This window comes from Thalassophryne amazonica, chromosome 5, assembly GCF_902500255.1.
Source record: "Thalassophryne amazonica chromosome 5, fThaAma1.1, whole genome shotgun sequence".
In the NCBI taxonomy this organism is placed as follows: domain Eukaryota; kingdom Metazoa; phylum Chordata; class Actinopteri; order Batrachoidiformes; family Batrachoididae; genus Thalassophryne; species Thalassophryne amazonica.
In genome coordinates, this window is record NC_047107.1 from 24,279,628 (window position 1) to 24,304,804 (window position 25,177).

At 40.9% G+C, this 25,177-nt stretch overlaps 1 protein-coding gene across 2 annotated transcripts in view; it reads right to left on the bottom strand.

Annotated features, from left to right (window-relative positions):
* The window catches only part of mfsd3 (major facilitator superfamily domain containing 3), an 88,271-nt gene that overhangs the window by 16,553 nt on the left and 46,541 nt on the right, over positions 1-25,177 (bottom strand). For both annotated transcript variants that reach the window (XM_034169802.1, XM_034169801.1), the window contains one exon: positions 7,069-7,169. In XM_034169802.1, coding sequence (XP_034025693.1) covers positions 7,069-7,169 — 101 coding nt within the window. The remainder of the gene's footprint in view (positions 1-7,068; positions 7,170-25,177) is intronic.

The following is a 25,177-nucleotide window of genomic DNA, read 5'->3' on the forward strand; positions in this document are numbered from 1 at the left end:
TGTAAAAACCAACACATTAATGTGAGATGTGTGTTGGTGTTTACATATAAATGTGATTTTGTAAAATATGCCATTTTTTAATTTGTAAAAAAAAAAAGGCATCTGCAAAACAAAGCCAAATTGTGATTTAAGGTGCATGGAATTTAATAAACGCAAACCGAATTTCTGACATCTTATATATATTCCTGAGCTTCTTCTGGCATTTTTACATAAAACAAACACAGTAACAATGTCTATAAACCCAGAGAATATATTCACGAGAGTTTTAGGCACAATATAAAAAGGGTTTAATGCTGTTGTCCGTGTGGACCATGATCAGAGCGTCTCAAATGCATTTCTCCTGTCGTGAATGTACTGAGATTACCCATAATGCACTGGGCACAGCATGTCCACACTAAAACCTTCAAAATTAGTGCATAACTTTAAAACTAAAACATATATCTGATATTTTCACTTTATAAAACTTCAGATGTGACATTAATTTAAATAACTTAATTTTAACCATAAGTTAAAACCGTATGCCTCTGGATGACTTGGGTGATACTGCCAGCAAGCAAGTATGGGGTCAAAAGAAATTAGTTTTTTTTTTTCTTTCTTCTTCTATGAGCAGCTCTCCTTTCTCTGCAGAGGATACGGCTGGATCCATGTGCTGGACTAGATGTTCTCTGTGGCAGACACAGGACGGACTCTGTTGTAGGAACAGATCCAACGAGTGGCTTTCCTCACTCATTACCTTCTTGCACAGTCACTCACTTTCATACTGTATCATACAGTTTGTATTTTAGACAGCAGGCCATGGGAGTGTTATGGCTTCATTTAGAAAATAGTGTAGTCCCCTGACTGGTTTTACACACTAACATTATTAATTGATCATATCGTTGATAATCAAGAAAAAACAGCATTGTTCTCCAAAATCCTCTGTTCAATTAATGAGATAACTTGCTAATTAGTAAAATACCATTTCATCAAGAATTCCTTTAAAAGGGAAAGAGCAGCATGTACTACAAATGCGTTCTGATATTAAATAGTTTTTACTTATTTGTTTTGGGCAAATTATGGACTAGGGGCATCTCCTGACAAACTAAAGCATGCTGTCCAGCAGTTCTTTGAATTTTCTAACATGTACTTGATGTATATTACTTCAAAATACCAGGAATTTCATGTAATTAATTGTAAAAGCATTTGTCTATTGTTGCTAACAAATAAATAATCATGTCAATGTACTAAATTTCTGAAAACCCATTCATTGCATGTCTGGCAGCGTTGAGTGGTGCTGTGTCATAAATAAGCAACCCCAGCTTCAAAAACAAGCCAGTCATTACAGTCTGTTGATAACATGCTAAGAACACAATAAACTGAAACCGTTCTGAGTTTGTGGGAGGGCTAATTATACTACAGCGCTGATATTAATGAGAGGTTGTGAGCAGACAATGTCACTTGCTCAGATCCCACGAACCTCACTCAACCATCTCCCCTCTTTCTTTTATGACAATTCATGCATGGTCATAGACTCATTCATTCATCTATTCACACACTGCATTTTAGAGGCACAGTTGAAGCCTATCAATAAAGTTTTAAGGAACAGGAGAGTGCACAAACAGCAATGAAGCTGTGAAACAATCAATGCCTGTACTGCAGCACTTGAAAAGCTGAGCGACATGTTGGATTGTCTTGGATTGTGAGCATGTCTCTGGGACCTCTGACTCAGAGGTCGAGAGATGTACGTGAGGAGCTTACAAAGGCTGCAAAGAGGTGCTTGGGGATGGTAATATCCTTGAAGTAGAACTAAGATCTTACTTTTTCGGGTCCTGCTGCTTCCTGTACAGCAGGTAGCTCAGTGGATAAGTTGCTCGCCTGCCAGTATGATCGACCTGGATTCAAATCCCATTCATGCTACCTGTTTGTGTCCTTGCACAAGACACTGGTCTTGGCTCTGGAAGTAATTGTAAGACATAGTTGTAAAGCTCTTTGACCATCTGTTAGATGGAAAAGCGCTACAGAAATGCAGTCCTTCTTACTGTCTTACTATATGGTTGTGAGACCTGGAAGCTGCGGCTGATGTCTTTGGTATTTTTTGAAGGATCCTTGGGTATTGACTTTCTCAAAGGGACATTTACGGTGCATCTGGAAAGCATTCACAGTGCCTCACTTTTTCCACATTTTGTTACATTACAGCCTAATTCCAAAATTGAGTAAATTCATTTTTTCCCCTCAAAATTCTACTCACAACACCCCATAATTACAAAATGAAAAAAGCTTTTTTTTTTATTTGATTTTTTTTTTTTTTTTTTTTGCAAATTTATTAAAAATAAAAACGATGAAATCACACATATGTAGGTATTCACACCCTTTGCTCAATACTTTGCTGAAGCACCTTTGGCAGCAATTCGGTACTTTAAGTCCTCGTCACACATAGCACAAATGTGGAGGAACCATGCCAGACACGGCAAATATTGTCATAATCTGACACAGTCGGGAGGAAAAGAGGCGTAGTCAGCCGTGACAGAACGCATCCGGATCATCTCGTCCACACCTGCACGATGGCATCCAAAGTGCGTGTAGACAACAGGTAGATGACACAGAGTGCCGTCAGACGGCCACAAAAGGCGCTGTAGACTGCCTGATGTCCAAACGTCTGGATGGCAAACACAGGACTGGAGCGCCGTGTTCCTCACGCGCACGTGCGCTCGAGTGCGCAGCACGCGTGTGTGTGCATGGGCCATGTGCTCTCCGCACACACGCATGGGGCAATTATCACTCAGCCATGTGTCTGTGTACATATATGAGCCACTAAGGGCACACGTGCTTAGTGCCACTGGACAGCTTCACTGAAAGTTTGCTGGCATTGTGGCACACTGTCCCCTACGTCAGAGTGAACTTTAATTTCTTTTTTGCTTCAGGAGCACAATGCAACTCTGGACACCACGATGGTTGCATTATCACATGGGAATTAATTTTTAATTTGGGTGAGAAGATTTTAACCGCAGGCTGCCGGTTTCGGCTCCATGTCCACGTCCGCGCTGTGAAGCACTCCTGGTGTTGGGAAGGTGTCGTAGCACGGACCCACAACAGGGGGCGCAAATGAACGGACAATGAGTAAACCAAAAGGTAACAATTTACTGTTGTGACAATACAACTAAATGTACAGAAATTGGGAAGTTAATTAACACCAGGTGACGTGTGGGCAGGCTCGAAGATAGAAGTCCCCGACGAGAGAGAGACCGCGCTCCACACGGCCTCCACCACCAACGGTCTGAAGAACACCGGAGCCGCCAAGTCCCGAATCCCCAGGTGACCTCTGTCTTCGGCTGTCGACCCTGGTACTGCTGGCAGAAAGCAGAGAAAAGATGAATGAGTGTAACTCCTTACACTCAGTGGTCTATAGTCTGTACACAGTTAGGAGGAGAACCTCCACCTCCGAATCACACACTCGTGCAGCTCCTGTTTTTCCACTTATCTGTGACGGGGTGCGAGGCGAAGCTGTCGCAGTCACACCAAACGCCAAAATCCCAGATAAGGCGACAACCACAGGACAACGGCTGCAAATGAGATTAGATTATTATTCTGTAAGGATTCAGCAGAGAAGAATTACCTTACGGTAGTCGATTTCTCGGCGAGGAGGTGGAGTCACGATCCGGCTTTTAAGTTGGTGATGATGATGATGAACGAGTGACAGCTGGTGCAGGGGAAGAATGCCAGCTGTCACTTCTTCAGGGTCCGGCGCCCTCTCGTGCTTGGAGCCCGCACTCCAAGCAGGGTGCCCTCTGGTGGTGGTGGGCCAGCAGTACCTCCTCTTCAGCGGCCCACATAACACCTGGATCGCTGTTGGTGGTGAGATTCATGTTTATTAATGCTACCACGGCCTGGCACAACAGTTCCATGTCATATCTCCTACAGAGTTAGAAGGTGATCATTTATTACAGTGTGAGATCCGTTCAGCTCCAAGCCTGGTGCGTGCAATGACGCGTTACTGTGCACCACGGAGAGGGGCAGCTGCCCGTGTTATATACAGTAATGATGGAGACAATAGTCATTATTTAAGTCACCCATGGGAAGGAATGGACAAATATTTGTACTGTAAAGTCTAATGTGGATATAACAGCCTGCTCGGATTTGCACCGGCGTGCGCACAGTAGCGCACAGTGCTTTCGGTTTGATAGCCGCTGTTCACATTCACTGTACATGATAATAATTCATAATTATCATGATGAAGCATGACACACATTTCAACAGGGTGGACATTATTATACATGGCACGTCATTATACGACAATATTATACGTGGCACGTGCAGGTCATACCGGCAGGCTTTACCGTGCCAGAGCCATCTCGAGGTTCCCTCGTATGCGCTCAAATTGTTTTGGATCCCGTTTTGCCACTATCGGAATGTGAAAATTGCAGTCAGATGGTCCTCAGATTACACATGGACCACTGCCAGCTATGTGTGACAGGGGTATTAACGTTTCCCATAATCCCCCTCTCTGTGCTTCCCAGAATGCACTGCGGTGTCAGTAGAGTTCCAGCGTCTCACAACACATGTAAAAAATGGCAAGTGAGGATGTGGATGGAGTCAATTTAGCAAGTTCATGGGCCATTATGATGATGATATGTTCTAACTTGAGAGGGTTATCTAGAGGAGGTGTAGCACCTGTGATGGATTTCTGCTGTGCCCCGATGTTGTCTCATTGTTCATACTTCACGAGGTTTGTTTACACTGTGCCCTGAACCGGAACTCTGCTGAAACCGACCTCTCATGTGAGTCACAGACTGCGACACAGCGCAAGATTCACAATTGCGAAACAGCGAATTACAGTTTCAAGTCTTCTTGAATATGATCCTCTTTGCAACACCTCTCAAGCTGGACGGGAAGCGTCGGTGCAGACATTTTCAGATCTCTCCAGAGATGTTCAATCGGATTCAGGTCTGGGCTCTGGCTGGGCCCCTCAAGGACATTCACAGGAGTTGTCCTGAAGCCACTCCTTTGATATCTTGGCTGTGTGCTTAGGGTCACTGTCCTGCTGAAAGATGAACCACCGCCCCAGTCTGAGGTTAAGAGCACTCTGGAGCAGGTTTTCATCCAGGATGTCTGTGTACATTGGTACATTCATATTTCCTTCAATCCCTTAAAATATATCACACTGATGAGATTAAAAAAATAAAATAAAATTCACCCACTGTACAGATGTCATAGGTGGGGTGGGGGGGCACTACCTACAGAGACTAAAACAGTTTTTTGTTCCAGCCTGTAAATGTTTATTTCTCGTGTGAAGTTGGAAAATTTAATATAACGTAATGCTAAAATACCCATGACTGTATGACCATTCTTTATAATTTGCAATTGTTTTATTGGTATCCCAGTGCAAAGTATATATATACTAGCTCGAGGTACCCGGTCTACGCTCGGGTAATAGAGAAGAATTTTAGCCATGTCACTGTATATTTCATGTCACTTTAGTTAAGGTGTGGTAAGTTGCACTGCATTGTGTGTATGTTGTCATCATTAATTTTCATAGAGCAATTTGTGACATTCATGAGATTCAAGTGAATGATGATCAAAAGCATTGCATGTCAAATCACTACAATGCTCTGGCATGCCGTACACAGCAGTCACATTTTAATTGAAAAACCGTGCACCTTAACTGTAATTAAAGTGCACCCTAGCCAGCTGCTACTGTGTAGTAAGCAAAGTGTGATGCTTGCTACCTAACCTGAGTACCATGTGAACTGTGAAAATAAGGGCTCCAGTGAGCAGGTTGTGATGTAATATATAAGGCTGACCGTGTGTGTGTGTGTGTGTGTGTTCGCGCACATACACTTTCAACCTAAGGGCCCCATTGACCTCCCCCTTGGTGTCCACAGTCACCATACTAAGTTTGGTGTTGATTGCTGTACTGTGTGTGCACAGCGGAGCAGGTCGTGATCTAATATATAAGGCTGATCGTGTGTGTTCGCGCATGTACGCTTTCAACCTAAGGGCCCTACTGACCTCCCCCTTGGTGTCCCCAGTCACCATACCAAGTTTGGTGTTAATTGCTGTGGCTGTGCATAGTGTTCAGCTTTATACACATACAAACACACACATATATATTATATATATTTCTATTTATATATAGCAATATTGTTAATTATTAAGATCTTATTGTCTTATGTACAATTTGTACATGTTCAATCAAGGCCTTCTATTTTGTGATGTGATAATTTCGCAAGTACCACAATGGAAAAAAGCGTTTATGCTTTATTGTGTTATCAGTGTATCATTGATACATTTCCCTCTGTATGTTTATATTGATGTTGCAGAATAAACTTAACCGATCATAAACAATAATTTATTTATGTTTTAACGGCATCTGCAGGAAGGCATGCGTGTGCACATACATGAGCTTTTGACAAGAGCGGAAGTTAGCTTTGAGTTAGCGGATGTTAACGTGCATGCTGACGTCCACAAAATGTCTTGTAAATCACTCCAGGTGTTATGTTACAAAAACAGCATTTTCAGTTTTAGAAGTGTTTATTTGTTGGTAGCATTTACATAATATATGCAAAAGATGTTATATTTACACACAAACAAAACAGAGTTAGCAGCTAGCTAGAACAGCCAGTGATGTCACCATGCTAACATCCGCGAAATGCCTTGTAAATCGCTCCAGTGGTGTTATCAGGTTACAAAAACAGCATTTTCAGTTTTAGAAGGGTTTATTTCTCGCTAGCGATTACATAATATCTGAAAACACATATTTACACATAAACAAAGACACTGGCAGTAATAGATCTGGACGTATGCTGAGAACAGACAGACGGACAATACTTAGAGCCATATTTGATGGCCTCGGGAAAAATGGGTTTCTACAGGAAGTAACTCCCTTTTGGATTCAGCCTCAAGTGGCCTTACCAGGAACTGCAAAATTTTCCACTTTGGGGTGTACTTCATTTCAGACAGCGGACGTTGAGGCTTGGTATTTACAACACACACATAAATGGGCAATAATGCACAGCAAGATTTGTAAAAGAGCACAACACAGTAAAGGTTATCATGCATGTGTCTGTGACAATATTTTAATCTTTTTCTCACCTTTCATAAGTGATGATGGGTCCAGTACAGTGAGAAGAGAACTCTGAAAGACCATGCTGATGGTTCTTAGCACAAACACACGTCGCATTAGAGCACCCATGCTGAGGACAAACCACAGAGCAGGACAGGTATCAAATAACCATCAATTAATCACATATGTACATTGATGGGTAGCTATTAAAAGTACCTTCAGGCTGCCATTATTAATCCTGGAAACATATTGTATGCATGTCTTTGTCCATGTATGTACAACTACATAAACAAGCATACACAAACACACATGCATGTAAGTAAACAAGTCCCCAGACACTAATTGATTCCCTGTTAGTGCATGAAAATCATCCTCCTGTGGGCTTGGTTCATGACATAATCAATAACCTAAGGAGATCCCCAGCATGAAGAAGAAAATTAATCACTGCTAACAAGCACAAACACAGTTGTGTGATACGAAGGATTAATAATGCCAATCACTCAGAGGATACCTGCCAGTCAAAGCAATCTGTGTGTTTATGTGTAGCTGTTTATGTTTTGCACAAAACTACTTATGTGTAAAAAAGGCCATGAGAAGGGAGCACTTTGTCACACAAAGCAGGGATTCTGAGCAGCAAGACAGTTAGTGGCACTGTTTAAAACCACATCATTTATTTCTCTGCATGATCCTGTTTGATATAAATTACAGGTTTTACAAAGAGAAGTCGTCAGCTTGATTGTATATGATGAAAACCTAAACTAATTTGTTGGCTATTTAAGACTTTAAACTCACTAGAATACTGCCCATGACAGCCAGCCAAATGCACAGGCACTGAGTGCTATCAGGAACTGGGGGCAGAAACTTCATTTTTCTCAGTGAAAACCAGAATTCATCACAAATGTGTTCCAACTCTGACACTGCTCAGTGCTTGCATGGACTGGGTGTTGGGTAGGCTTTGAGAAAACCAGTGGCTTAGACATTTTTAGTGGCAAGGAAAGGTTTACAGGCCTTAAATTCGCAGATGATACTGTGATCTTTGCAGAATCCGATATGCGCAAAAGTTTAGTGTTTTATCGAATTCTGAAATATCACTTTAGTGAAATGAGTGTTTCCATTGAGGGATAGAATGTGACTTCTCACGATAAGGGTCATTCCAGCAAGGCCCTCACAAGAACTGTAACTCCAATAGACATGATGACAGAAAAGTAAGTCCCGCTAAATATTGGCATTTTATTGTTTCTTCAAATTCAATATTGGGGTAACATTATCTGTTATGTTTGACAAGCTCACCATCTCTTACTTCATTCAGTATTTTAGAATGTTGTAACTCTTTCATTTGGCCTGTAAAAGCAGGAAAAAGTGTTCCACTACTGTCTCACGAAATAAGGAATTTCTAATCACCACAAAAAACACATCACAGGGTTGTCAAAACGTTTCTGCAATACTGGAGTATTTTGATACATGTGTTAAATGTATAATCAATTCCCACAATTTGGAGGAAAACAGAAACCCACCTCAGTGGTTATCTCGACTGCAGCATTTGAGAAGCTGAGTAAGGAAACAGAGCGTCTGTGGTTTGTGATGGTCCTGGATCAAGACTAAAATTCAGGTTTTCAATAACTTTGTGGACTTCACGGACTCAGAAGCAGAGCTGGGTATCGATTCAAATTTCAAGAATCAAGTTGAGTCCGATTCTTAAGACTCAGAATTGATTATTTCGATTCAATTCGATCGGATCCAATTTCGATTTGGGTTTGTGTTGTTAAAACTGTTTTTTTGAGCTGTTACATGATTGTCTAGTTATGCAATATATTAATACTACTTCGCAAAATTTGGCCCTCAAAATGCAGGTAATAGTGTTTCAGGGTTCAAAATTTAAAAATTATCTGGGGGATAACGTTCCCGGTCTCCCCTACAAAACTCGCACCTGCAGCAATCTCTGCACGGCACGCTGCAGCAGGACAACACTGCTATTAGAAACGTTATCCTGCAGCGGGGGAGGTTCTCCTAAGTTCTCCTGCAGCAGGAGAACACGGCCATTAGAAAAGCTATCCTACAGTGGGGGAGGTTTTCCTAAGTTCTCCTGCAGCAGGAGAATGCGGCTCCCACAGTCCACACTACAGAATCTTTGTGCGCTGTTCCATGGAAATGGCACATTATGAGGAACAGGAAAAAAAAAAAAACTGTGTGAATTAAACAGCGGATGGGTGTCTTTTCTTGCCTGCAACAACAATGAAGGTAGTCATGATTAACACCTTTAAATGGCTAATATACACAACCTCGGAAACAGTGCAACGGCCCAACTGCAGCGGCCATTTTTTCAGACATGCTGGCGAGAAGTGCATATATTTTATATTTTTTATTTTTTTTTTTTTTAATCGATCTATGGGAATTAAAATGAAAATCGATTTAACATTGGCGAATCTATCTTTTCAACCCAGCACTACTCAGAAGTGTATAATGTACAGCTCGCTATATGCCCTTTCCTTAGCCTTTGCCACATCGCTCTTCACCTGGCATCACATGTTCTTGTACTCCTGTCTAATTTCCTCTCAATTCCTTTTCACCAAACTCTTCTTCTTTATACTTTACTGTACTTCCTCATCACACCATCGTCTACATGCTTTCATTCCTCTGTCCAGCTGTCACACCCAGTATCTTCTTAGCTGCCTCTCTCACCACTTTTGCAGTATTTGTCCAGTCATCAAACATCACCTCAATCCATTTCCCATCTCACCTCCTCAGTCTCACCTCTTCATCCATCTCCTTCCACCATATGGTCCTTAGTTCAGCTCTCACTCTCTTCACCTCCAAATTCATCCTACAAACCACCATCCGTGCTGTCTAGCTATGCTCTCACCTGCCTCCACCTTACAGTTTCCAATTCCTTTCAGACTGCATCTCTTACATAGAACATAGGCCCCCCATGTGCACCTTCCTCCACTCTTACACATCACCTTGTGCTTCCCCTTATTCTTAAAATAAATATTCACCACAGTCATTTCTCATCTTTTTAAAAGTCTGCTAGCATTCATCTCCTTGTTACTACATCTACCCATTACTTTTTCATCATCTCTAATCCCATCACCAACATGCCCATTGAAGTTCGCTCCAATCCCCAATCTTTGTTGGTTAAAATACTCTACCTCATCAAACTCATTCCAGAAATCTTTCTCCTCTATCTCACCACCAGTGGTGGGCACAGTTCCGCCAATCTGCTAACCGCTAATTAGCAAAGCTAACTTTTTCGCAGATTAGTTTTTCAGAAAACTCTGAAAAACATCAGCGGATCAATTAGTTTCCACTAAATTTAGTTCCACTAACTTTCAGTCCGTTAATATTTTTTTTGCTGGCATAGTGAATAAAGCAGTCAAAAACATTTATAAACTCTAAAATCATACATGTTAGTTCCTGCCTATTGTGTGTTTTGTAACAGTCAGGCCGCTGGGAGGAGCTCAGCCCTCCCAGAGCAGACATGGGCAGGGCGGTGCCAGATGCTACAAAAATGTGCTATTTACTTTTCACACACAACAATGCAGATGGTAGCAGGAGACATCAAACGCAAGACATCTTTCACTCATGGTTTCATTTATAAAGAAAAACTCATTCTGGATAGTTTATTGACATTAATGACAACTCTGTCATTTTTACAAAGTGAAAATATCACTCATATCTTTTAAAGTAATGCAGTAATTCTGAAGGTTTGTTTTCCGACACACACGCCCAAAGGCATTATGGGAAATGACTCTTCTCTCATCACTTACACCCCCCCTCCCCCCCACCATCAGAATGCATAAAACACCGCCATCTGCTGGATGGGAGTGTGAACAGACCAACATATTTGTGAATCTGAAACACAGTTTTGCTCTCAGAATGTCTCAATATTGCGTAAGTGAGCAAAGCGATGAATACATGTGATCGGTGATCCACAAATGCTGAATCAAACTTCACAATCAGAATTTTCAGTTTTGCAAATGCTTTATTTATTTATTTATTAACAAATAAATGTGTATTTGTGAATGTCATTTTTTTTCCATTTGTAAAATAAAGGCTGATGGCTGTGCCCACCACTGTTCACCACCCATTTATGGGGCATATGCACTGATGACATTCATCATCATCCCTTCAATTTCCAACTTCATAGTCATCACCCTGTCAGACACAAGCTTGATCTCCAACACAGTCTTAATACGGTCTTCCTTCGGAATTACTCCACCAGTTGTCCTCCCATTCACACTATAGCAGAACAGTGTGAAACCATGTCTGATGCTCCTGGCCTTACTTTGATTTGTGCACACAGTGGGCCTCATGTATCAACGTGCGTACAGCGATATTTGAGCGTATATGGGGTGTACGCCAAAACGGCTGCGCCACTTGGCATTTATCAATGTGGTTGTTGGCGTATGCTGCACTGAAAATATACACCAGGTCGAGAGGTGGTGTAAATTGTACACCAAAATGAACCAGCGCTGGAATCCACATAAAAATGAATATGATCGGCCTGATAAACAGTGCCATCATACAAATCAATGCATATGTTACATAAATAACACTTTCCTGATTATACTACATAATAATCAATACAAATCCCGCTTTTGCGGGATTGCTGGTCTATCGAGCATGATCCGTGGCCACAGCGCTGACCGCAAAGAAAGCGCTGCACGCCTTTTTCTCTAGAGCTTGGAGCCAGAGCAGCGCTGAGCTTAACTTTATCTGGTGTGATCGTTTTAGACAATGAAATTGATAATTACAACTGTAGTGTTGTCATTCCCTGCGCCTGTGCTGCAATCAGGTTGTGTCTTCTCCATTCGTTTGTCACAATAAAATAAATAAAGAAATACATTTTAAGAATAAAGAATCTGAAAAATTAGGTGTGTCTTATTAATTGAGCGAGCAAATATCCACATGTCAAGAATTATTGACATGTGAAAATACAGTGGTCCCTCGCTATAACGCAGTTCACCTTTCGCAGCCTCGCCGTTTCACGGAGTTTTTAGTCCAATTTTGCATGCTTTTTTTTTTTTTTTTTTTTACAGTGTTCTGTGTTCTGCGTGTCTGTTTATAAGAATCTTCTCGCCCAGAAGAAAAAAGAGCGCCAACAACTACTCTTAACTGTGTTTGTCACTCGGAAACAGACACCTGCAGCCAGGTGAGAGTGGAAAAAGGTGCAGCGTCAGGACGCAGAGGCGCGATCTGTGAAATACTGGTCAGTCACTATTAATAATTTCTTATGTGTCCAACCTCGTACGTTGATCGTTAAAATTAAATTCATTAGTTCTAAAAGCCATCATAATTATTTATAGGAAAACATTCTATTTTTATTTCTCAAACAAATGTTTGGGCCTGGAAACAGGTTGGTCTTATTTTTCTACTAAGGTCTGAACTTTGAGAGTGTTTACACACGAGAGAAAAGTGAGAAAATGTTCATGCCTGATTGAGAAAGTGTATAAAGTGGTTTTACAGGGTTTTTACAGCTTTAAAACGTCTAGAAAATAACGCTGACTACGTCGCGGTTTCGCGTATTACGGGCTATTTTTAGAACGTAACTCCCGCGATAAACGAGGGACCACTGTAACACTTTTTTGATTATACTACAAAACAACTGATACGACGGCCCCTTACAACGCTCTTTTGGCACGCGTCGTGATTGGTGGAGTTCTTTTTCTTTGCCGTCTTCCTGGCTTCCATGTCGTAAAATGAGGGTGTGTCTGAAGCGGTGTCTGAATGTTTATGGGCATGTTTATTATAATTACGATTGTTTTCACCCGCCGCATTTATCAAGGTCGCGTCAGGCGTACGCCGGAAATGGGCAGGTGCGCACTGCTTGATACATGTCACTGCAACTTTGGTGTACTTCAAATTTACACCGTAAATTTACGCCACAAGTGCGCAACTTTGATACATGAGGCCCAGTATGTATATATACCATGTATATATACCTTACTCTTCTCTGTCATATCAGCTAGCTCTTTCCCTTTACCAGTCATACTGCCAACACTGATAGCCCCGACTTTCACTTCAACACTTAACTTGCTCCACACTGCTTCCTCTTCTTTGCCCAACTACAGCATAGTTTCCACCTGCTGGACAACAGCACCATTGGTAATGTAGGCCTCAATTGATCTGGTATGGAAATTCAATTTGCGATTTGCATGTTTAGTTTAGCTAATTTTATGGTGGCTGTCCTTCCTGACGCAGCGCTACTCATTTTTCCAGACTTGGAACTAGCGCTCAGAATGCAATCACTTGCCCGCCCCATGTGGCTTACTTATGGCACCCCAAATTTTTGTTTCCAGGCAGTATTAAAACCAAACTCTCAAACCTTCAGTGATGGTGACTAAAGTTCTGGCTTTGTTTGGTAATAAACTGAAAAAATAACTTCAGTTAGGTTGAATTACCATCCAAAGACATAAACACTGCCTTTTCCCCCATTTCTTTACCACCTCTTTGGTCCAAGCCTTTCCTCCTCTCTCCAGTGGAAAACCAACCCTGCATCATTCACATGCTAAAGTCATTCTCTTTCCCTGCTGCTACTTTCCCTCCCTTCTCAATGGCAGTGTCTCATATCCCAGACACTGAAGAGCTGATGTGTGCATGTGTATGTGTGAGCAAGAAAGAGAACCTGCCTGGTTGCTACCTCACTCAAGTTGGTCGCAGATAAGAATAGTCATGTTCTCGAATTGCCAATGGTGGTTTACAGAGGGTCACTCACGGACCACTCAGCCGTTTCTGATGGTGCAGCCAAAAAACCTTACAAATAACCTTTCAGTGGTGGTCAGTGTGCTATTTCTTCTGTACAAAACAACTTTAACAGTTCCAGGTAATGCTGCCCAATACAAGCAGCAGTGGCCTCCAGTAGCAACCAGGCCCCTATGAAAAGCCACAATGCTTTACAACCAGTTTTATAATAACAGTCTTTATTGTCATTGTACACACATACAACCAAATTTGTCCTCTGCATTTAACCCATCAAATACAATACAATACAACTACTAGGAACAGTGGGCAGCCACAGTCCGGCGCCCAGGGACCAACTCCAGATGTAGAGATGCTGCCTTGGTCAGGGGCAGAGAAAGGAGCAGACCCTAAATAAGCATTTTTTGTTGATTGTGGGAGGAAACCTGAGTGCCCAGAGGAAACCCACGCTGACATGGGAAGAACATGCAAGCTCCATATATTAAGGTGCGGGAAGCGATCCCACAATCTTCTTGCTGTGAGGCATCAGTGCTAACCATTATGTCACCATGCTGCCCAATGTGACACTTATATAGTGACACCTATCACAGTCCAGCTGTGAGCCTACAGAACCGATTCACTAACATCTGACATTTTTACGGACATGAACACACAGCGAGATCAGAGCTCACATTTAACGTTTCCAGTGAGTGAATGACTTAAACTCAGATTTCCACATCCATCCCCTGTCCTGCAAGCTTTCCAGCATTTTAAGTGTGTCTTGTGTGAAGGAGCAAAGCACCCATTTGCATCGTATCAAAATATTATTTTATTCTGCGTGTTGTGCAGAGTTCTGTTTCCACGGTGACAATCTCTATCATGCTAACCTTGGTGGAGATGATTCAGACCCGGGAGTGGCCCCGGCTTGTGTTATGCAAAGTTTGTTGTTTTGGTCCCAGCAAGACCTCTGACTGCATATTAAAAAGTTTAGGACTAAATGCGTGTATGTGTGTGTGACAATTCAGGACATTTTTAAAGATAACACACCTTTAATATCAGGACACTGGGATAAAGGAGGACATTTTCCACATCCTCATTTTTCTGAGCACTCTAAACCATTCTAGACCCCCAACATGCTCCCAGACCAAAAAAAAATCTCTGATGTCCTAAATTACTGCAATTTTTGGAAAATAAGTGTTTATCATTTTTGCTCATCTTCAATTTCATCGCCTAGCAGTGGTGGGCAAAGCTAACCAAAAAGTTAGCTTCGATAACAGATAATCAGCTAACTAAAAAGTTATCTTTTATAAAGCTAAACCAATAAACCACCCAAAAATTTATCGGAAGCTACAGCTGACCGATAACCTATAACTTCCAGTATTGTCTCCAGTACACTTGCAACTACTAACAAGCTGATTTTGAGTTTTAACCAGTAGTCTACGTGGAACGCAGGTAGACACCGTCTACTCACCTAAAAAGACCCGGAATTTCCTTCTACCCACTTCAAATTGCCCCGGAGAACGTGACGGTGTAAATAAAATGAGCGCTTACTGACTGTAATTTTATTTCCTCCCTTTAAAAGACAGCCATCAGGCGTCCATCACTGCAGAGTGCACCGTTATGTGTCCCATCCCCCCCCGCTCGCTCTGCTAGATAAGAGTTTTAATTGGCTCATAGATAGATGGGAGCTGGGCTACCAGCTAATCAGCGCGAAAGCTGCACACGAATGGCATGAGTTACAAGAAGAATGCTAGAGAAATTATCGATGGTGATTATTACCCAAAAAAATGAAAAGAAAACAGGCCTCGGTTTTAGATTTTTTTCGAAAACGTCCACCTGCTGCTTCAGGGCCGATTGATGAAGTTTGCACCCTGAGTGGAGGAGATAAACCTGGCGCTGTCTGCATTGCTGGTAAGTGGGCTAGTCAATGACAGCTAGTTTTTTTATTTGTTCACTAATCTAATGGGCCTTTCACACTGAATACGTCAGACGCGTCAAAAAATGGTCTAAAAAGCATTATTTTCAATGAGACGAGTTGCTTTTAGATGCGTCAGAAGCGTTGCATCAAAAGCCGAGCTAAACCGATGCTTCTGACGGGAGCGTGCATTGCCGCTTGTCGGCAGGCTGACGCGTCAAAGTTCAATCCAATCCAACTTTCAATGCTCTGAGCCGTGACGTACCTTTGCTTTGTCCAATGGGAACGACGCGTCGGGCCAAAACACGGACTAGTGGCAGAAACCACTGATCTCTACAAAATGGATCGGTGTAGAAACCACCGATCTGTACAAAACAGATCGGTACAGAAACCACTGATCTGTACAAAAACGTGTCACAGGACTGCTCATTTATGGAGCAGTTTTCTGAAGAAAAATCCATGGAAATGTTTTTTGTTGTTGTTTGTTACCACAGAATTTCTGATTACTGTTAAAAAAAAAAAGTTTATAACACTTGTAATTAAAATAGCTAATAATCAATAAATGGTTCTTTAGAAACCTTTCATCTGTAAATTAAAACCACCTGCTATTTCAGATTAGATAATTTCTTGTTTAACATAAGGAACCTCTGACATTTATTTTAAAAAAAAACATGGAAATTTGTACATTTTTTTTAAAGTCTGGTAGATTATTTATATCTCATTTCAACCAGAAAGACACTGTAAATAAATACAAATGTTTATTATAAATGCAACAGGATATAATTTAACAATGACTGCAGTGTGATTGTAAAGTAGGATTTCTGTGACATATACCTCGATGAATTTTTTTTATGGTCATTTCAACTTGTAATTTCGCCAAAATATGTAACTGCCTTTAATGTTGTTATCAGGACAGTCATTTCTAAAATATGAATTTGAGCACAATACGTGGAGAGCTTCTACCTGTGCAAATGTCTTTTGACTTTGATTCGTGGACATTTTTAATGATCCGTTCATTTATTGTTAAAATATAAAATGAAACAGCTTTTTAAAAAATAATAGAGTTTTGCCCGTAATCTACAGATGTCTCTTGAGCTTGAGTCCCGTTGGCTGGTGGATAGTGTCATTTTAAAATGACTAGAATTGGTAAGTAGCATACTCTCCGGTATTACTTGCATGGTTGTCTTCATACTATACTTTTGTGCCACTGATTTGGCCTACAATGTTTTTGTCATGGGTTGAAAAGGTTTCTGCAAAGTAAAGCATCTACCATTTCATTGTTGTATGTGAATTTCTGGGAGCTAGCTTCTGTCCTTCAGTCCAGCTGCTGTTTTAATGTAACTTAATGTATACTAATACTAGCTTGTAGGTTTCCTTATGGACCACAAAGCCTACAGGTTCCACTCCCCCGTCTGGACCTGATGATGAACTGTCAACTTCAACAGAGATTGTGGTAGTAGGTGTGAGGCTATGCAGCCAGTGCATGCTCATAAAGCGCCTTGGGGCAACTATTTGTTGTGATTTGGCGCTATATAAAAAAAAAATTGATTGATTGATTGATGTAGAGGTGTGTTCTGTTTTGTTTTTGTTTGCATCAAAAGCTAAACGAAAGCCATCATTAACACCCAAACAGAAAAACACAAGGTTACAATGGGCTAAGGAAAAGCAATCGTGGACTGTGGATGACTGGATGAAAGTCATATTCAGTGATGAATCTCGAATCTGCATTGGGCAAGGTGATGATATTGGAACTTTTGTTTGGTGCCGTTCCAATGAGATTTATAAAGATGACTGCCTGAAGAGAACATGTAAATTTCCACAGCCATTGATGATATGGGGCTGCATGTCAGGTAAAGGCACTGGGGAGATGGCTGTCATTACATCATCAATAAATGCACAAGTTTACGTTGATATTTTGTACACTTTTCTTATCCCATCAATTGAAAGGATGTTTGGGGATGATGAAATCATTTTTCAAGATGATAATGCATCTTGCCATAGAGCAAAAACTGTGAAAACATTCCTTGCAAAAAGACACATAGGGTCAATGTCATGGCCTGCAAATAGTCCGGATCTTAATCCAATTGAAAATCTTTGATGGAAGTTGAAGAAAATGGTCCATGACAAGGCTCCAACCTGCAAAGCTGATCTGGCAACAGCAATCAGAGAAAGTTGGAGCCAGACTGATGAAGAGTACTGTTTGTTACTCATTAAGTCCATGCCTCAGAGACTGCAAGCTGTTATAAAAGCCAGAGGTGGTGCAACAAAATACTAGTGATGTGTTGGAGTGTTCTTTTGTTTTTCATGATTCCATAATTTTTCCTCAGAATTGAGTGATTCCGTATTTTTTCCCTCTGCTTGGTCTAAAAAAGTAACCGTTACTGACTGCCACAATTTTTTTTCCTGATTTCTTATAGTGTTTCTTAAAGCCAGAAAGTTGCCATTTGAAATGACTTTAGTTTTGTGTCATGTCTGTTATCTGCTTTTTTTCTACAAAATTAAACAACTGAATGAACATCCTCCGAGGCCAGTGATTCCATAATTTTTGCCAGGGGTTGTATATATTACTCTGGAACAAAGACGATAGACAGTGTGTGAACCTTCAAAACTAGTGCAATACTTTAAAACTAAAACATATATCTGATATTTTCACTTTATAAAACTTCGGACGTGACATTAATTTAAATAATTTGTCTGAAATTAGTTTGGTTAAAATTTTAACCATAACTTAAAACTGTATGTCTCTGGATGACTTGGGTGATATTGCCAGCGTATCAGTATAGGGTTAAAAGAAATTACCTTTTTCCTTTGCTGTGACCAGTTCTCCTTTGCCTGCAGAGGATAGAGCAGTTTCTTCTAGAACCAACTCTCCTCTGTTTGCAGAGGATAGAACTACACATCTACATTTAACAGGTAGTTACTCAACTGATTTTAAACTTAATAAATGTTTGCAACTATAAAGCTTTGTTCACCACGCCTCCAAAAATATGTTAGCGGTATAAAAATTATCGAACCAAAATTTATTGGAAGATAATTGGTCTGATGATGGTTTTCAAAGTTATCTGAAAAGCTAATCCGATAATGAAAACTTTAACTTCGATAATTAGCGGCTAGCAGATTAGTGGAACTGTGCCCACCACTGTCGCCTAGTGGCCAGTTTTGGAACGTAACACACTGTTCACACACTTTCAGTGTGATGTTATTGTACTCATAAGTAATGTAGCATAAAAATCAGGTTTGGCCAAAATACAGCCCTAGACACAAACTCAACAGATGAGCATATCCCTGTAAGCATGGGTCAGAAGGCGTTTGATTCCCAAGCCTCTAGGACCTTGGGAAAGGCATGTTCTGATTTTTCCCATTTTTGTCATACGTCCTGATATGTCATGAAAACACGTGTGTATGTCTTTATTTTGCACATTAAAAGGTCTCAAAATGCCCACTTGATTCACTGGTACTAACTTAGAGCTGTCAGAAGACAAAATGTCAGACCTAAATATACAAAAGCCTTTATGGAGTTTAAAAGATTTGTGGACCCACTGATTGACTGACTCAGTGACTCCATAAACCTGTTCTGCTAATTGCATAAATATTTTAATATCGATAGCATCTTATCTAAGATGTCTGCCACATTTTAACCTCTGCGTTGTGTATGTACTCTTCACTCTGCGTTGTGTATGTACTCTTCACTCTGTTGCTTCACTCTCAGGACGGAAACTCACGATCTCCGGCATGGGAGGCAGGCACCCCGACCAGAAGGCTAAAACCAATGGGCACTGGAGTCTGTGGGCAGAGCATCTTTTGGCACTGGGGAGTAAGGCTTACTGACCACCATATGCACAGCGACTCCTCTGTTGGCCTCAGTCACAACAGCATATCAGAATTAAAGACGAATTATTCTGAATGTGCAGTTTTAATTTTAATTTGAAGTTAGGTCCATCAAATTAGGTTGAATGGTGTAGAAATTACTGTAATGTTTGGGATGTTGTCCTCTCTTTAGACTTAGTAATCAAAAGTAACTGGACAATTGGCTGCTCAGCTGTTAAAAAGAGGAGTGTCATTACTTCACTATTTAATTTACAGCTAGACAAATTACCCTTATATGATAGGGGGCTTGAGGTTGCTGGCCAGAGGTATTTGCAAATGCAGAGATTTCTGCAGGACAAAGAAGGTTCAAATCTTTTAGGTCCTGGTGCTTCCTGTCTTACTGTATAGATGTGAGACATGGATGCTAACCAGTGACCTAATATGATAAACCAACATCTCTTCAGAAGATCCTTTGGTACTGCTGGAACAAATGTCAAGCGAACAGTTACTTATTGACACTCATAAGAGGTTTATCACTTGGATGGTGAGGGAGCATCAACATTTTGGCCATGCAGCACATTTCTCTAGGCTTGATAAAGTGTGCAGGTAACATGTATAATGTATAACTAAAATCTTTACACATGTGCCATTTCTAATTTTCTGAATTTACCCGTTTTTGTTCACCAAAGCAACCTGTTTAGACAGTGTACCTCACAGTGCCATTTACTGGTTTATATTTAAAAGAGGGCAGAAATAGTAAAGGATAAAGAGCAAAAACTATGACAGCTGATGAAAAAAGTTTGTATTCAACAGAAAATTGCACCGTCTCTGTTAGTGTCACTTTATTCGTAACTGAACAATTGGGTCATGGCAAGCTGTACAATCTCACCCCTGGCCTTAAAAATGGCCATGGAGGCCATCATCGGGGCCTTGAAATGGGTGGTGGGGGGTGAGCGAACTAAGAACGGGACCCACCTTTCCACCTATCCGAGCACACATGGATGATATGACCACTCTGACCACTACTGCAGCATGTACCAGGTGGCTACTTGGAAAACTGCAGGAGAACATCAAATGGGCTCAGATGAAAATCAAGGAGAACAAGTCATGAAGCATCTCAATAGTCAAGGGAGCACTTAAAAATGTGAAGTTCTGCACTGGTGGTGACCCAATTCCAACAGTGTCTGAGCAACCTGTCAAACGTAATGGTATAACGTAAACCTCAGGGACAAAGATTAAGTACTGTAACTAAGGCAGACCTTACCGCCAGGGAATCTGAAGCTCTGGTGCCTGCAGTTTGGACTTCTTTCTCGGGTGATGTGGCCACTCACTATCTACAAAGTCCCAATAACAACTGTGGAAAAGGTGGAGCGAACCATGACTTCATACATGAAGGAATGGCTCGGGGTCCCATGCTGTCTGACTAACATCAGCCTCTATGGCAAAGGGGCCCTCGAGCTGCCCATCATGAGCCTCATTGAAGAGTACAAATGCTCTAAAATGAGATTCCAGATGACTTTGAAGGACTCTAGAGACCAGACCAGGAGTGGGGTTGAGCTCAGCTCCTCACAGCTGCCTGACTGCTACAAAACACATAAGACAGGAACTAACATGTGCACCCTAAAATCATACATGACCCAACATGTTCATGTATGATTTTAGGGTTTGCAAACATTTTTGACCATTCGGCTTCACTCAGTATGCCAGCATAATAACGTTAGCAGACTAAACATTAGCAGAACTAAATTTAGCGGAAACTTATTGGTTGGCTGATGGTTTTGAAGTTAGCTGAAAAGCTAATCTGCTAACAAAAATGTTAGCTTTGCTAATTAGCAGTTAGCAGAACTGTGCCCACCGCTGCTTGCGTTTCATGTCTCCTGCCCACTGTCTGTGTCGTTGCATGTGGAAAGTAAATGACACTTTTTTTTTTTTTTTTGCAACAGCAGCCGGCAGCTGGCCCACCCCCTTCTGCTGGGGGACAACTGAGCTCCCCACAGCGGTCTGACTGTTGCAAAACACGCAACATGCCAGCAGAGAAATGTTAGTGGACTGAAATTAGCGGAACTAAATTTACCAGAAGCTTATTGATCCGCTGATGGTTTTCAAAATTAGCTGAATAGCTAATCCGCTAACAAAAAAGTTTGATTTGCTACTTAGCGGTTAGCGGATTAGTGGATCTGTGCCCACCACTGATACTGTCTGAACAAAAGGTTCTACACTATCTTTTGAAAATGGACATTTTGTGTTTTGAAGACCAATATGAGTGAAAAATACTTTTTCCTTTCTTGTGCACAGTGGTGATGGAAGAAGCAAATAAGATGAGCCAATACCATTCCTGCACTTCTAGTTACATCCGCCAAGGACGTAATAAACTCATGGGCATTTATTTATTTGTCTGTCAGTTAGCAGGATTACACCAAAACTAATGCACAAATTTTGATGAAATTTTCACCACAGATATATTAAGCCATGGAAGACTCCATTAAATTTTGGAGGTGATCCGGATCTGGATTCTAGATCAAGATTTCACATTATATAGGCTTTGAAGGATTACGTAAAAAAAAGAAAAAAAAAAAAAACCCTACTTCACAGATTCTCACCAAATTTGCATCACAGATAGATATTAGGCTATGGAAGACTCCATTAACTTTTTGAGGTGATCCGGATCCTGGATCAAGATTTCACTTTATATAGGCTTTTAAAGGAATATGTCAAAACTACTTCACTAATTCTCAACAAATCTGCACCGCAGATAGATATTAGGCTATGGAAGACGCCACTGAATTTTGGAGGTGATCGGTTCCTAAATCAGAATTCAAATTTGTACACTTCACTTTGTCAGATTTTGAGGATTACATCAAAACTACTTGACAGATTTTCACAAACATTTCACCACACAAAAAAATAAAAATTTGATTGAAAGCTGTGACAGCGATCCAATCTCACATATATGGATCTGACAACATGACATACAACAAAACTCGCATATCATGAATTCAGGTGGACCAGCAAATTTTGTCCATTATAATAGAAATTCATATATGTATAAAATGGACAAAATCTGTTATATGTATCATGTAATGGATTAGTAACAACCAGGAGGCACCAAACGATCTAAGCGGAATCCTGAATCAGGGCCTGCCTCATTTAATGCCCGGGTCAAAACCTCCACTGTAAAAAAAAAAACAAAAAAACTCCTGCCTTAAATAAGCGGCGGACATTATGTCCATTAAAAAGATTCCATTTGGTCAAGTCACACTTTTTTTTTTCTTTTTCACTGCGGAACCTGATTTATGCTTCTGCAACTCTGTAACTTCGTACCATGTAATGACGTCGATGTGCGTGACAATTTTAAAGTTCTCAGTCGCGTCTTTATGCAATTTTTCTGGATGATATTGTGCATCAATGAGCTCTTCTTTCTACAACCTCCAAATCAAAGATAAGGTGTACAATTACCTCCATGAATTGCGGGTGTAATCAGCTGTGCACTGCAAATACGTTTAAAATATGACGGGAGAGGAAGGAGTGAAAATGTAAAAGTGATCACAGCCTTTTGCGGTGTCCAATTTAGCAGGTGTACATCAGACTGTGGGTCCCGTGTCTGAGCACGGTTTGAAAAAGAAAAAAGGTCAAGTGTCAGTGCTGAACTTTAATTTCATACCTCTGTTACTGTGTATATCCAGACTGCCCTGTCTGGTACTTGTGAGAGGATTTTAATGGGAATACATTGCGGTTGTCCAATGTGAGCGAAATTCCGTTATACTAAATCCGGTATATACAGTGCTTATTAGATGGAAAACCATAATAAAGCATTGGGATTTTTGTTTTCATCCGGTGAGTGCGAATATCTGGTTTACAGATAACAGTTTAGGCGAGTTTTACTGTATTCTTCAAAATACATATTGTGTCGCCAGCAGATATAAGGGCAGAAAATTATGGCATTTGTAAAGAGGTTTGTTGTGATTAAATCTTTAATTTGTAGCTATTAATAATGTAGCAAACATTCATTCATTCATCTTCTACCGCTTAGTCCAATTAAGGGTCGCGGGGGGCTGGAGCCCATCCCAGCAGCCACAGAGCGTGTGGCGGGGTACACCCAGGACAGGGCCACAAACAGACAAACAAACACAGACATACCCACATACACACCTATGGACAATTTAAAGATCCCAATCCACCTAACCCGCATGTCTTTGGATGTGGGAGGAAACCGGAGCACCTGGAGGAAACCCACGCAAACACGGGGAGAACATGCAAACTCCACACAGAAAGGCCACGGGAATTGAACCCACGACCTTCTCGCTGTGAGGCAACAGTGCTAACCACCAAGCCACCGTGCTGTAGCAAACATCAATGTACACCCCAAAGTTATTTTGTTAATGCATGTTACAGACAGAGGAGAAACAAAACTATCAGGTTTTAAGATTACACACAGTCAGCATGGAGAATGCAAAGGTAAAACTATGATGGTGTTATTGTACTACTGTGTGCGCAAGAAATCTGAGCCTGGGTTTGCAATTGTGCTGGACCAACACTGGTTCAAAATGCTGCTGCCAGACTCTTGAAAAGAAGCAGAAAGTTTGATCATATTACGCCCATTTTGGCATCCTGTCACTACCTTCTTGTCTCTGTGAGATCAGATTTTAAGGTTCTGTTGCTGGCTTGTAAAATTGTTTATGGACTGGCACCTCCCTACGTGGCTGATCTGGTTGAGCCCTACGTGCCAGCTCCTGCCCTGCGTTTGCAGGGTATAGTGCTGGATTGTGGTAAACCATTAATGATTCTAAGTCTGTCTATCTGTACACATGCAGTACTAATTATTGGTCGCTGGTGTATTTCATTGCTAATTAATATTGATGAAGAAACCGAAGCCTTCTGAACCACTAAATCAATATGAAGCAACTGTGCTGAAATGTTTCAGTGTTTCTTAGCATTTGATACAATTATGTAAATATGGTGACATCTGCTGGCCAATCTTTAACACAGCACTTTCATGGAACAATAAAGGGCAAGATGTTATGAAAAAATAAGGCACCGTTATGTATGTTTAATAAGAAAGGTTCTATATGCATCTTGAAATTTTTATAATATTTTTGTTGAAAGACATTAATAATATACATGTGTTATAATGTGACTGTGCCATTGTAAAATGCTGTATGTAACAGAGATCTAAATAGTGAAATGGGTGTGCAGCTAGGGACTGTTATGACAAAAGTTGTACAAAATGAAGAGGATTTGGGGGCTTCAAAGATTTTTATTTAAAAACAAGATCATTTCAGTGTTCAGTGGCAGGCACAATTCCGCCAATCTGCTAACCGCTAATTAGCGAAGCTAACTTTTTGTTAGCGGATTAGCTTTTCAGCTAACTTCAAAAACCATCCGTGGACCAGTTAACTTCCGATAAATTTAGTTCCCATAACTTTTAGACCGCTAACTTTTTTACCTAGTTAGTAACTGTGAAAAAAAATTATAAACCCTGTTAGCTCCTGTCTGCTATGTATTTTGGAGCAGAGAGGCAGCTGAGAGGAGCTGAGCTCAACTATATCCCAGCAGAAGGAGTGTGGCTGCCAAGCTGCCACAAAAACAAAAGTTATTTCCCTTGACAGCATACAGTGGTCCAGCTGTGAGGCAGACATCTTGAAAAGGAAAGCACTTTTGACTTATGCTTTTGGATGGATGGATGGATGGATGGATGAGATTTATTGTCATTGCAAGTGCAACAACAACGAGATTACGTCCAC